Here is a 14063-nt window from a genome sequence, read left to right on the forward strand (position 1 = left end):
ATGTTTCTAAATATAAATTTAATTTAAATAAACATCGAAATTATAAAATAAATATATAATAATACATCGGTCACGTTTATAATAATATTAAAATTTTTAGAGGATTTAGCCATTTAGTTACGGAGAGCAACTTCTTATCAAAATAATTAGAAACTGTAAAATTTTGACTAGGAAAGCAAATTCTGTTTATGAAGAATTTAAAACCTATTATTTTATTTTCATTGTTGCAAGGTGTATCTCTAGAGCTATATATAACTATGATGTTTAATGTTAACTGAGAATTCTGTTAACACGCTGATTATCGAGTTAATTATAAAAACTGTTTACAGAGAAAAAAGTTGATTTGAATGTGTTGTATTCGTACGGGATTATAATTATTTCTAATCCCAAAGCATCTATACATCATAATCAAATATTCTGTTAGTTTAATAAAACATATGAACTTGATTCAATGTTTTTATTACTGTTAAATGGTATTCTTCGTTTGTTTATTGTTTATCATGATGTAATTCAAATAATGTGCTAGAATAAATATGAACAATCAAAACACTGTTCAATTAAACAGTTTTATTGTCTAAACTTTTAAGACATTTTGTTGACCATCTATTTATCTTAGCGTCTTTTTATTTACACAATTATACAAATATTTCATGAAATCAAAATAACTCTTTTACATTTTATCTAGTCAGAACATTACATCCTTTGAATAGAACTGCACGAGGTTAAACCCATTTTTCTATCGCTTCTTTAGAGCTTGAAGAGGTCCGCCAAGCAAATGACCACTTCCTGAAGATTAGGAAGATGGCTACTTGCAAGACCCCCAGCCCTCAAGTGATTCGGGTGAAAGATTACTTTCCTGATTCTTCCAAGCAGTACGTTCCTCGCTGCACCATACTTCATCGCTGCTCAGACCAGAGTGGCTGTTGTGATGATGAGCAACATAAGTGTGGTCCTCTACGAGTGCAGGAAGTTACCTTGCACTTTTATGTAAGTTATACCTTATCACATCTTGGGTTTACTTCTGACAGTTATTCCTGTTACGTCCTTAAACGATGATAACCTAGGTTTGTCGGACAGTATCTAAGAAATTAGTCCATTATTGTTGTTTCGATTCTTCTCAGTTTTATTTATTGTTGTACTGTGAAAAAAACTGTATTTAACGTTACCTGCTGTTAAAGAATAAAACACAGAACAAACACATGACGTGCATATGATTTGACGTAAAGTTCAAGATGCAATGAGCACATTTTTACTGAACTGTTTAGACGTATTAGCTTTACTTGATTACGAAAATCACTGTGGTATACTACCCGACTTTAACTAACTCTTTGTAATGATATGTGGGTGAAGCTATTAAATCATTTCAATCTATCAGATAAACTCTCTAACCCTCAGAGGGTGGGTGCCTGTAAGGGCCTCAAATAACCCATCTCAGATTTGAGTTGAAAAATTACACAAATTTAGAACAAACACGAGAAATCGCTTGTGATATGTTATAGTTTAATCACGTTATAATAATCAAGATGACAGCGCGCGAAACTATATTTTGATTAAAGGAACTTTTCTCTGTTACTTATAGAAAATGTTAATCCAATGATATCCAAGTGCTGAGCAATTTACACGAAACTAAGGTTTGTTCAAAATTAATAATATATTGATGCACGGGAAACATATATCAACATTTATCCGGTCTTATTAGCTCATATATAGAAGTGTGATGACTTAAGCTTCTCTCTCTATTCCAGGTCTACCATGACCTAATGGTTAGGACACTCGACTCGCAATCTTAGGATCGCATGTTCAAATTTCGTCCCTGAACACGCTCACCCTTTGAGCCATTGGGACGTTATAATGTGACGGTCAATCCCACTAAGAGCTGGCGATGAATGGTGTTGACTAGTTGCCTTCCATCTAGTCTATCACTTCAAAATTAGGGACGGCTAACGCAGATGGCCCTCAATTAGCTTTGCACGAATTTCAAAAAACGAACAAACAAACCCCCTATTCCTATCAATTTACTGCGTTTTAATTTAATTATCTGCATAAAACGTGTCAGCAGAATCCCAGTTCTAATATACAAAATCGATTACATGCTGTTCGAAGGTGTTGGAGGTTACGTATAAGTAAATACTTGGAAACAGCACACTAATAGGCCTTTGTCGTTTATGGCATATTGAAGATTACTCATAGTCATTACGAAACATTTCATTATATTTCACAACCTTTCTTTAGAGAAATTTAGCGTTGGATAATTTTTCAGCCACCTAGTAATAAAAATAAGTAAATTGCACAAAGAATTTTTGTACATACTTTTTAAATTTTGTATTCGAAATATTTTAGAAATTATATCGAAAATAATGGAGAATTGGTAAGCTATGGTGTTTGTATATATACAATTCACTGTTTATTTACTTTCTTTAAAAGGTTTGTTATTCTGTAGAATTAATTTCTAAAAAAGAAAAATATGGAAAAGAGCTGATTGAATCTGTTGAATCAGTGAAAAACATAGATAATAAAAGTAAAAAACCGGTTCATTTAAACATGATAAATTTTCGACGAAGAAGAAAAACAAAATACTATTTTGAATCCCACCCTCTCGTAAGGTGTTCAACAATAAAATGAAGCTCAACAGAGTAACAGGAACTTGAGGCAGCTCACACAAATGTTTTCGAACTGGTTTTATCTACTAAACTCCGAGATAATGACTGAATATAAAATTAATGATTAAAGTTGTAAAAGCAATAAAAGAATGCGAGTAACTTATACCGACGGGACTATGTTTTCATTTTTTTACACCAAGGTGATCCATTGATTTGTGATATTATCTTTTATAATTCGTTAATAAATCAAACCAACCTTGTATCATACGTTTGGCACATACGCTTATATGATTAAAGCACACGTTACAATCCACGAGTTTTGTTAGTTTGGTTTTTCTTTTCTTTACTGGGGTCAGGAATGGGAGTTTTGGTCGCCAGAGACGTGAGTAGAATGTGGTACATATGAAAGATTAATCAACCCTGTGAGTCCACAGATCGGTTATTCTTTCCTCATTATTAATACCAGGTTTGTTTTACACACACGCACATATTTATATATACATGTATATATAAAACATAAAGATACATTCTAGAAACGCTATTGCAATAAGTTGCTGGATTTTTTTCTGTGTGAAAAAGTGAAAGGTGATCAAGAGTTTGTAATATTTGAACTCATCATTAGATATGGTTCTATAGTTTTATCTTAGTGTTTCTATTACCTTCAATTGGCTTATTCGTTTTTCTTATTCTTTTTCTTATTCGCAAAGTTGCACAGTGGGCTATCTACGCTTTGTCTACTGCAAGGGCCGAACCCTGAATTATAGTGTTATAAGCACTCAAAATAAGCCATTCGAGAGCATTTTTAATTGGAGCCATTTATCTATTCTTACAACTTCACTTTCAAGACCTCTGGTGAAAACTGAATAAAAATGTCATCAATACTTTAGTTTTATTACATAAAAAACGCTCAAAATCATCTTTTATTGTATTTTGTGTACATTACATCAGGCTTCATGAATACCAATTTCAGTATGGTTGTTATTTACGCAGGCTTTTTTTTTTCATTACTATTTGGTCATTTGCTGTAGGACAACTATATTTCCTCGAATTTGCCACTAGAATTCGTTGAAGCAAAAATGTACATGTATTCGTATGACAAACGTATCGGCTCATCATCATCATCATCGCTCTTGGCTTTCTGCCAAAAGGGTAGGGGGTACAAAGACACTTAATAAATCTGCGGAAATAGAATCAGTACAACAATGGTGTATAAACATCTGTCAACATCTGAAAGATTTTCGAAAAGAGGAATACTTTTTTTTCCGTTTTGTAATAACACTGTTTAACAATACAGTTCCACTCTTATCCATTGGTTGTATTAAAAATGCAAGCAGCAATTAAATCTGTCGTGAAATGGGTATGAGTTTACAGACACCACTTGTTTGTATATTAAAGATACTACCTAATATATCTGTCGGAAAAAAAGTTGTGGTTGGATCTTTTTTCTTTCCTTTTTTTACCAAATGTAATTCAAGCTTTAATTGCTATTCACAGCTAGGAGTACCTAAAGCAGCGGCACGATGTAATTACATGCAAAATGCCTTCGAAATGGGGGAGGGGAATATCAATGAAACATATATTTCGAACGCATTCCTCAAATGGTAAATAACCATCTTTATCGAATTTAAAATTTATAAATTCAATAAATAATTGAGTGTTTTAAAATGTTAAGGGGTTGAATGATGTCGATGTTAAAATAGCCTGTAGATTTTTTTCAAATCTCTTTAGTCTACGAGTTTAACTTACATATTATTCAGTAAATAAAAAGCATCTATCATATATTGCACAGAATAACATGTTTTAAATGTTGTGAAATATAATTCCTTTTTACATTATGAGGTACAAAACTGTCATAAAACGGCAAAACATTATATGAACATTGAAATTACCTACTTTTATGTAATATGTTTAAATTTACAGATCTTTTATAAATGTAACACTGAGACTTAAATACTGGGTAGTGTTATATATATAATTCTCTTAATTGAGCATATGAGGGTTTTTTATTTTTAGAAAGCAACGTTTTAATTCTTTTATTAGTACAAGAATTAGATACTTCCATATACTTTTCTGTAATTTCTGAAGAAAAAAAAATGATACTTGAAGAACAAGATAATACATTTAAGCTTTATAAGTTTATAAACAATACCACATGGCCGGTAGTCTTTCTATTCTGTTGTTGAGTGCGTTTATTTGAGAGACCAGAATGAAATGACTCGTTGATTTATTTACAGTCTGTGTTAATAGTAATCGTAAAGGTAGTGAATGATTGATGGTAGACTGGCTGAAAGGTTCAGCTCTCCACTTATCTAGATAATCATGTTTTGATTTACAACTAGCTAGAGTCTAAAGCTTTTTCATCTGCAACTTTTGAAAATCTTACTTAACACACCCTATCTAAGTATTCATGTTGATTTTTTTTATATAGAATTGGCATCTCTATTGGAACTTAAAAATAATTTTTACTAACGTGATTGATCACTTACACTGCCATACACTAGTTTACAAAAAGTAAAACGTCATAAGCTTTGAAAAGCATTATAGACAGAAAAATGAGGCTTTGTTTAAGATGTTTTGCTATTGCTGAACTAACTATTGACGTGATTGTTAATGTATTGTTAAAAGCTCTAAACTACTCGTTGTAATTATATGTATGCAAAACGTTCTAGTAATTTAGTCGAATATTCACAGTTAAAACTCCACTGTTGCTTATGAACTTATTCAATTTACTCTAAAGAAGGTTTTTCAAATGTTAAGTTATGGTTTGTTCGTCAGTTAAAGGCTTTTACTTATACTGCTTAATATTGTGTTGTTGTTTGGCTTAGGATTCTTCTACAGTAGGTTTCTGTGACTTGTTGGCGATAAATTCAACGATAAATGAACAACATAGTAGCGTAGTGTGTTGCACAAACAACTTCTTGAAATGTACAGACTGGGCTTAAGTATTTGTAAAGACATATTGCCTATTTAAATATCAGTGGTAAAAACGATTTTAAAGGATATTTTGGGTTTAATATTAAGGATCTGTAAAGTATTTAGGCATTACAAATGTCTTGTTAGCAGTGAATGGTAAAACGATTTTTATTTTTTTAGATTAACTTTGGTTTCAAATTTAGGATCAAAATATTTTTCACGTTACAAAAGTGTATTTTTCTGTATGATGCTAATGATTTTAAAGTCCTACATAAAAAATCTCCAATCACACTACTCCTGTAAAGTGTACTATTCATCACACACTACCCCTGTACGGTGCATCACTTGTTACTCTTTAAAAACAAATTCTAAAAATAATTGCGATTGCAAATATTTTGTTTGAAACAGTTGGCAACATTGACAGATCAAGTACGACACGCTGCGAAATCGTGTTGTTCTTTGCAATAATTGCAAGTTGAAAGGTAGTGAAGAGGTGCCCTCAGTGGCACAGCGGTATGTCTGCGGACTTACAACGCTAGAAACCATGTTTCGATACCCGTGGTGGGCAGAGCACAGATAGCCCATTTGTGTAGCTTTGTGCATAACTACAAACAAACAAACAAAAGCGAATAGGTTATGTTGTGTACATGTAATGTGCTGAGGAAACGGACGATATTGAAAACATGCTTAGGCCTAATTCTCCCGGTGGCTATTACAGTGATGTAGACCTAGGCTTAGAAAGTGCTGAGAATAAGTCTAAATGTAATTTTAAAAAGGAAAAAAAAACAACATCAAAAAACCAATAGACTGAGAAAAATAATAAGCGGAGTGACATTGACAAAAGTGAATTCACATCAATCCTAAATTAGGATAATATTGACAGTGATAGGTTTAGACCAGAACTGAACACTCAGAAGGTTACGACCACAATGGTTAATGATAGATGATACTAATAACTTATTTTTACTAGTTCTACTGATTTACTTATTTATTTAATAACAAGTACTTATCTGATAAAGCTGATTTTTCCGGGGTTTTAAATGCAGACAACAAGCTTTTTTTTTTATAAGTCAGAGTCCATTCCAACCCCCAGGCCCATTTCCATATGTTATAGATGGTCCCAATAAAGGAAGAAGTTTCAATGCTTGTTGTTTCTATGAGAATATTTCTAAAGCTGGTATAAGTTACGAAGTACCTTGTTATGTTTTTCAATGACTATAAATAAATTTTACTGTGAGCGCTGGTGGTTTTTTGGAAACAAGAAAAACTGACCTATCTTGAAGTTTAAGTACTTTTTTCATATTGGAAGCACTTGGGTAGAAGTACAGAGAGACATGAACTGTCAGCACAGTGGCGTAACAACAAAAGATGCCCTCTCCCCCACATAAAAAGTACTTTGGTCCCTCACATATAATTGCCTATAATTGTAGTTACGATTTTTGCTGTTTCGGGCTTCCTTTGGGCTCCACCCCCACCCCCACCCCCGCAATTGCGGGGATATAGTCACTCTACAGTGTCAGCATATCATATAGAATAGTGTATAGTGTATTAACAGTAGTAAGTACATGGAGTATTAGATAAAGCCCTGGAGATTAAAATGTAGCAGGAAGTAGACCATGTTATTAATGCAACTTTGACTCTTGCTATTTCAAATTTGGCTTTCAGGGATCATTTGGAAGAAACAGGCCAAGCTGGCTGTGGGAATTGTCTTTCAATTGTTGAACTCCCGAGTAAATATGATACTGTGTTGGAAGAATTGCTAAGGAAGCTTAAAGGAGCTCTACAATACAAAATTCAGTTACTGAAATGCTGGCACATCAGTTCAGGAAGACATAATTGATAATGTACGAAGTTTGCTGTTTTATTCATTAATTATTGATACCACCAAGATACATCCAAAAAAAAAAGATTATTTGCAAACTGTAAAATATATGTAACAATAAACTGGCCTAGTGATGGTGATAAACCAACTGAAATTAAAAGTACATATGTCGTATCTAGGACTTGAAGAAACATGCAATCAAATTTCATCAGAACTTTAAAATCTAACTTTTCATTTCCTGGACTAAAAAGGTTTTGATCTAAAAAGGCATTGTGGGCAAGAGTACGATGCTGTTGCGAATACGGCTAGTGTGTATTCATGTGTCTAGGAAAGAATACTAGGGCGAGTACCATGTGTTAACTACGTACAGTGTGCAGCACAGAATCTAAACATAATGCTGAATGACTGTTCAGTCTGTGTCGGAAATCGAAAACTTTAATAATTTGCTTTAGAAACTCTACGTGTTTTATTGGATACTGTATTAGAAGGTGGATTCTATTGTAGCCACTAATGGAATTTAATCCTGTCACAAAATTAAATAAATTATGTCCTACCCAATGGTCTTCATGCCATGATTATTTGGTAGCTTTTGCGTTATAGATTTACATATGTGCTAAACATTCTATCAAAAATTGTAAATAGAAGTGAAAAATCTGGTGAATTTAATGAAGCCATTTCTTCACTAAATCATCTACAGTCGTGTTATGTTTCTTATCGTAATTGAAACAACACTATTACTGTGTGTTGATGTTGTATCTGAACTGCTCCAGTCAAATAGAAAGGATCTGAGCAAAAAAATGAAGCAAATACGATGAACTAATGGAAACGACAACAAAAATGGCCACATCATGGGGAAACTTTCAAGCCAAACGAGTGCTTTAAGTAAAACGACAGTTTGAAGAGTTGACTAGCGACCGAGTGATACTGAGAATGGATTTAAAGCTGATGTTTAATTCCAAACTTTGGTCATAATACCAACATAGCTAAATAATAACTTTAAATGACCTACAGAAATGGTTAATGCTTTCCGTTCCATACAAGCAGAATCATTAAGTGCTTTAACAGACAATGGACTTTACAGTGCTGAAGAATCCCTAACAGAGACTTGCAAAACGGTAAGTCTCTGTCTGCAACACTGTTAAGACAATTATTATGTTTAAGAACATCTTTGAAACCTAAACTTCAAAATTAAACTCTGTGAAAGAACGTTACTTATGGTAGACAATCATGTACTTGCTACAGCATTTTCAAAGGGCTAACTTTGTTAACTGTCCCTAATTTTGAATTGATAGACTATAGGGAAGGCAGTTAGTCAACGCTATCTTTCTCAAACCCTTGGGTAACTCTAACTAAATAGTGGGATTTGGCCATCACTATTATAACACATCCACAACCCCCAAAGTGCGGAGCACGTAAAAAAATACTGTGCTATAATTTTTAGACTTATTTTATCAGACAGTAACAAACAGCAACAACAAAACAAACGTTGACTCAAAACATTAAAAATTGTGGTAACAATGAATAAAAATAGTGGCAACAATGAATATTTCTGGTTCAGTTCCAACTTTGAACAAAGACGTGACAGACTTTTCTTATGGTGCAAAATTCCATATTGCATTGCCAATGAATTTTAAAACCTGCTAACAACGGCACAGTCAGTGATTAAACTCTTCATCAATGAACTTTCGTCTGTGTCAGGTATACTGTATATAGGGGTAATTCGTAACAAGTAATACACTATATATGGAGCCCGAGCATAGTGATTTAGCGTGCCGGACTCTGGATCAAAGGTTCCGTGGTTCGTACTTAGTTACCGCTAAAATAACAATAATAATAAATTTTTTTCTCCCATAGACTCTACATCTTAAAAATCGTGACCTGCAGATAGGCATTGAGAACGCCGTAGAAAAACTCTTATTTATTAACCACACCGAATGCGAATGTCAACCAATAAACAATCAACCCCGACTAAAGGAAGATCATCGATTTGCATCAAATAACAGTCACGAACGAAAACTCTCTGATGTGCAAAGTTCAAAGTAAGTTAAATCGTTTTGTTGCCTTTTTTTGTTTCTTTGTTTCACTCGTAGCTTTGAGTTATTTATAAAAGCTTTTCCAATTTTTCCATCAATCTAATTAATATAATGCATAAGCATCATTCCAATTTTTATGTTACTGTATTAAAAAAAGGTTTTCTAGATAGCAAGCAAAAAAGACGACAAGGGCTTGTGGTAAATAACATATATCGAAAAGAAAGAAAACGTAACTAGTTAGATATGGTGTTTGCCGTCAAGGCTAAGTATAACTGACATCATTACTTAATGGTGTCGTGAATACTGTCTGTGCAATTTCAAGCGTCAGATACTAAATATGTGGAGCGTTAGCTGGTAACTAGTGAAAAGTAGGACACTGAGCTATTTACTTGAAAAAAAGGGCTTCATAAGTTTTCATTAAAAGAATTAACTGTAAAAGTCTCAACTTGAAAATATTATTTCAATAGGTTATTACCGTTGTTATAAGAAAATATGGTAAACCTAAGAACCTGTAGGTGGAAATTAGTTGGTTAAACTTTGGCATAACAAATGTTTTCATCGACCTTTTTTAATACAAAAAGTTTAAAACATATTTACGTATGTTTACTACATTTTAAAAAATTAAGTCTCGTATGACTTGAGAATTTTAAGTTAACCTTGTAGCTCCGTTTAGTGAGGCATTCACTCAACTTCTTATACAGTTTGAAATTGGATATAATTTTTACTAAAGAGAAGCCTCACAGTGGCACTGTGGTATGTCTGCGGACTTGCAACGCTAGAATCCGGGTTTCGATACCCGTGGTGGGCAGAGCACAGATAGCCCATTGTGTAGCTTTGTGCTTAATTACAAACAAACTAAAGAGAAAATATTCAACAGCTTCATAAATATTTTTGTTCTAATTTAAAACTAACAATGTAAAACATTACAACACCTTTCTCACACGTCTTAGATTATGCTTTTCCTGTTTTCTATTTATTTATTTGTTCACAATGATGGAAAAGTTTACATTCAGTATAAATTACTGTTAAAACTGAAAATTGCAATATTTATTGAAACCTAAAAATATGTAGGATATTATAAACGAACTTATTTCACATCTGAATAACGCATACGAAAAATATTGTTATAATAAAAGCAAAAAAAAAATGGCATTTATTTATGGTTTGTTAATATAGCAAATATTGCAAAACATTTTTTCCGTCCATACTGCTTAAAAGTTGTGTTTTTTACATAATATACTGAGAAACTGATGAGACGATAAGATATGCAAGATTATTTTATATTACTCTTTTTCTCGGACTTGTTCTTCAATAAACTAATAGGACCAATATAGACAGTCTAGTCTTTCAAAACCACCTTTTTGAAGTAGAATATTTTAATGTTTAAAAATCTTAGAATATATTCATATGCTCTCGAACTGTTTGAGATAACGCGCGAGAAAATGCAGGAAAATTCTTTCTAACTTTGAGAGTTTCTGACGGTGTGGATGATATCGCATAAGTCTGTTTGACTATATAATTGACGAATGCTTGTCTTGCTTACATTTTTCGTATGGTTTGTTGAATTGTTTTTGAAATTTACGCAAAATTCTTGAGGGACATCTAGCCGTCCCTAATTTTTAATTGATAGACTATAGGAAAGGCAGCTAATCAACACCACCCACCACCAACTCTTCGGCTACTGTTCTCGAATGGTGGGATTTGACACTCTTATAACGCACCCGCGGCGGCACGAAAGTGCGGATCACGATTTTTTTTTTCATTTATAATGGGGCGCAAACCTAGGATCCACAGTTTGGCATGCTAACTACTGGGCTCGGGCAACTCATTTGGTAAATATTTACTTCTTTTTCTTTGTTTCTACTGCGAATGAAAATACTGCTTATTTAAATGTTCAGCTTCATTTTATACACTGTTGTAAAAGTAGGGCTGGGTATTATTTTTCTATTTTTTGCAAACATCGCACGTACTTTTTAAAGGCAGAAATCAGCATCGTATTAGCGACCAAAGCACATTTTACTTTAACTTTTTAGTTATTTTGAAACGTATTTTTGGTTTTCATGTTGAGTGAAAACCGTCGTTTAGTTAAATGATAAAATAAAGTACTTGTTTGCAACGCCTTTGCTGTGTTTGTAGTTATCAAGTATTTCTTGTATTTAGGGTTAAAACTAGTTCTTGCGTGCTATCAAACGTTCTTAGTTTTATAATAGAAAAAATAAAGTACTCTTGCACTCCAAGATTGACGACTTATAAAGAGGTGCGTCCTTTAGTTATATTTGAGAATGTTTAAATGATGTCAGTAAAGGACAAGAACAGCAAATTCTTTCCAATTAACATGAGCATTGCAAGGTGGCGCCTTTTACGTGTACTTCACTATCTTGTGAAAATATAATTAAACGTGTGACGTAACTGTACTATTGCGTATGACTGTACTTCCCCTCTAAACTTTCATTACACTCTTAAATAAGTTAAATTCGACGTGCATAACGCCCAGACAACTAGTTATTTCAGGTTGTCTATTTGTGTTAAGAGCATCATATCAAGGTTATTTTTGTAAGGAACAGTTAGAATAGGTGTGTAGGTGGCGCTACACTGATCCTTAAATTGTCACGATTTTGTTTGTTTGTTTGAAGTTAAGCACAAAGCTACACAATGGGCTAAGTGCTCTGCCCACCACAGGTATCGAATCATAGTTTCTAGCGTTGGAAATCCGCAAACATACCGCTGTGCCATTGGGGGGGGGGGCAACTTATCAGGAAGAAAGAGTTTCAGTTTGTTCGTCTTGGTGCAAAGCTACACAATGAGCTATCTGTGCCGTACCCACCGCAGGGATCGAACACCGAATTTAAACGTCGTAAGCTTTCAAGGTTACACACACACACATATATTGACGCAAAATAAAAAGTTAGAGATCATAATGTACAAGTGACAGCGAAAGCTTTATATGAAAGAAGATATAAAACCGGTACAAACCGGTACTACTTTATCCTGAAAATGAATAACAATTAGAAAGTGCGTGGCGAGTATTAATGACGCATATATACCTAAAGTACTCAGGTTAATGCCTAATATCACTACCACTAATAATTTATTCTCCTCTTCTACTTTACTTCTAGTATAATGGCCATGTGGCAATCTGTGTGACTTTCTACATAGCAGTTTTGTCATCACAACCCCTGGCTTCGAGATTATGTTGAACAAGCCAGGTTAATTTCTTCAGCAAGTATGATACAAACCCATTCCCCCAAAAAACATCAAGTAGTATGCAAAACATCCTCGGGGTTGAGCGAGGGTGTATAGTTTGTCTACTAGTAATTTTATACTATAAATATAAAAACCTTATCTGTTAATGTTTAAGTTTAAAAATTTCAAGGCAAAAAATGTATAAGAGAAGATCATATATTAGAAAAATAGTCAGCGTAATTTCAATCTATTTGAAGTATAATTTTTCAACTCATTGTTTTGTCGCAAAATACACTTACGATGCCTAATAACCTGAATAATCCAGTTATTATGTTATATATTTCTCCGTTTGCTTCATTAATGCCTGAATGCATAGTACCTTAAAATTCATCAAACCGGAAACATTAGGTGTCACTATGAATTGTAAGTAGATTTCGCCCTAAAATATTGTTTGTTTGTTAGTAATTAAGCACAAAGCTACACAATGGACTATCTGTGCTCTGCCCACTGCGGGTATCGAAACCCGGATTCTAGCGTTGTACGTCTGCAGACATACCGCTGTGCCAATGTGGTGCCCCTAAAATTTTTAACGATAGATTAATTGGAGCATGTAACGCTAAAATAAATGTCTACAATGTACAAAAGGACTTTAAAATAATTTTTGAACGTTTTTATCCCTTCAACGACCTGTTACTCCATTAGGTAAATAAACATCCGGAAGAAAGAAAAGTCCGGAGGTGTGAATCAGGCCGCATAACAAATATTTGATAACAACGAGTTCAGACCTTATCCTAGCAATTGGAGAGCGGCGGAACTGGTCGTCAAGAAATTGATGTCGATTGTTTGTTTTTTTGTTGTTTTTTGGTTTTTTAGATGAAAAAACCCGAACAACTTATACATCAAAACAAAACATTTATTAAATGAAATAATCTCCATTCTTTTCAATGATGCTTTTCCATCTTAAAATCATGTTGTTAATGCCCTTGTTAAAGAAATCACTTGACCTTGAATCAAAAAACATGTCGATGTCCTCTTTAACACCTTCCACATTTGCTTACGTTTTTCCATTAACATGATGTTGCAGCGAACGAAAAAGATGTTAATCTGATGGTGCCATATCTGGAGAATATGGGGGGGGGGGAGAACTTTTCAACCCAACTCCATAATCTTATGTTGCGTCAAACGTGCCACATGTGGATGTGCATTGTCGTGGAGAAGAACACCTTTCCGATTGACGAGTGAAGGGCTTGATTTAAACGTTCAAGTTGTTGACTATAGATTTATGCATTGACAGTTCGCTGTGGACTGAGGAATTCGAAATGAATTACCCCTTTGATGTCCCACCAAATGCAAAGCATCAATTTCTGCGGATGAAATCCAGGTTTTGGGGTCGGAAGTGGTTATTGTCTAGGACTGAGACGCCAGAAGAGACGATGCAACGTTCACATGTTTTAAACGATGGTCATCGGAGAGTTCGTGAGGCACCCAAACACCTTTTTATGGAGTTTTCCC

At 33.8% G+C, this 14063-nt stretch overlaps 1 protein-coding gene across 1 annotated transcript in view; it reads left to right on the plus strand.

Moving 5' to 3' along the window:
• The window catches only part of LOC106478078, a 57252-nt gene that overhangs the window by 39145 nt on the left and 4044 nt on the right, over positions 1-14063 (plus strand). Inside the window, exons 3-4 of the mRNA XM_013938592.2 lie at positions 752-987; positions 9190-9374. Of these exons, the coding sequence (XP_013794046.1) occupies positions 752-987; positions 9190-9374 (421 nt within the window). The remainder of the gene's footprint in view (positions 1-751; positions 988-9189; positions 9375-14063) is intronic.

The sequence above is a fragment of the Limulus polyphemus genome, unplaced genomic scaffold, assembly GCF_000517525.1.
Source record: "Limulus polyphemus unplaced genomic scaffold, Limulus_polyphemus-2.1.2 Scaffold8, whole genome shotgun sequence".
Lineage (NCBI taxonomy): Eukaryota > Metazoa > Arthropoda > Merostomata > Xiphosura > Limulidae > Limulus > Limulus polyphemus.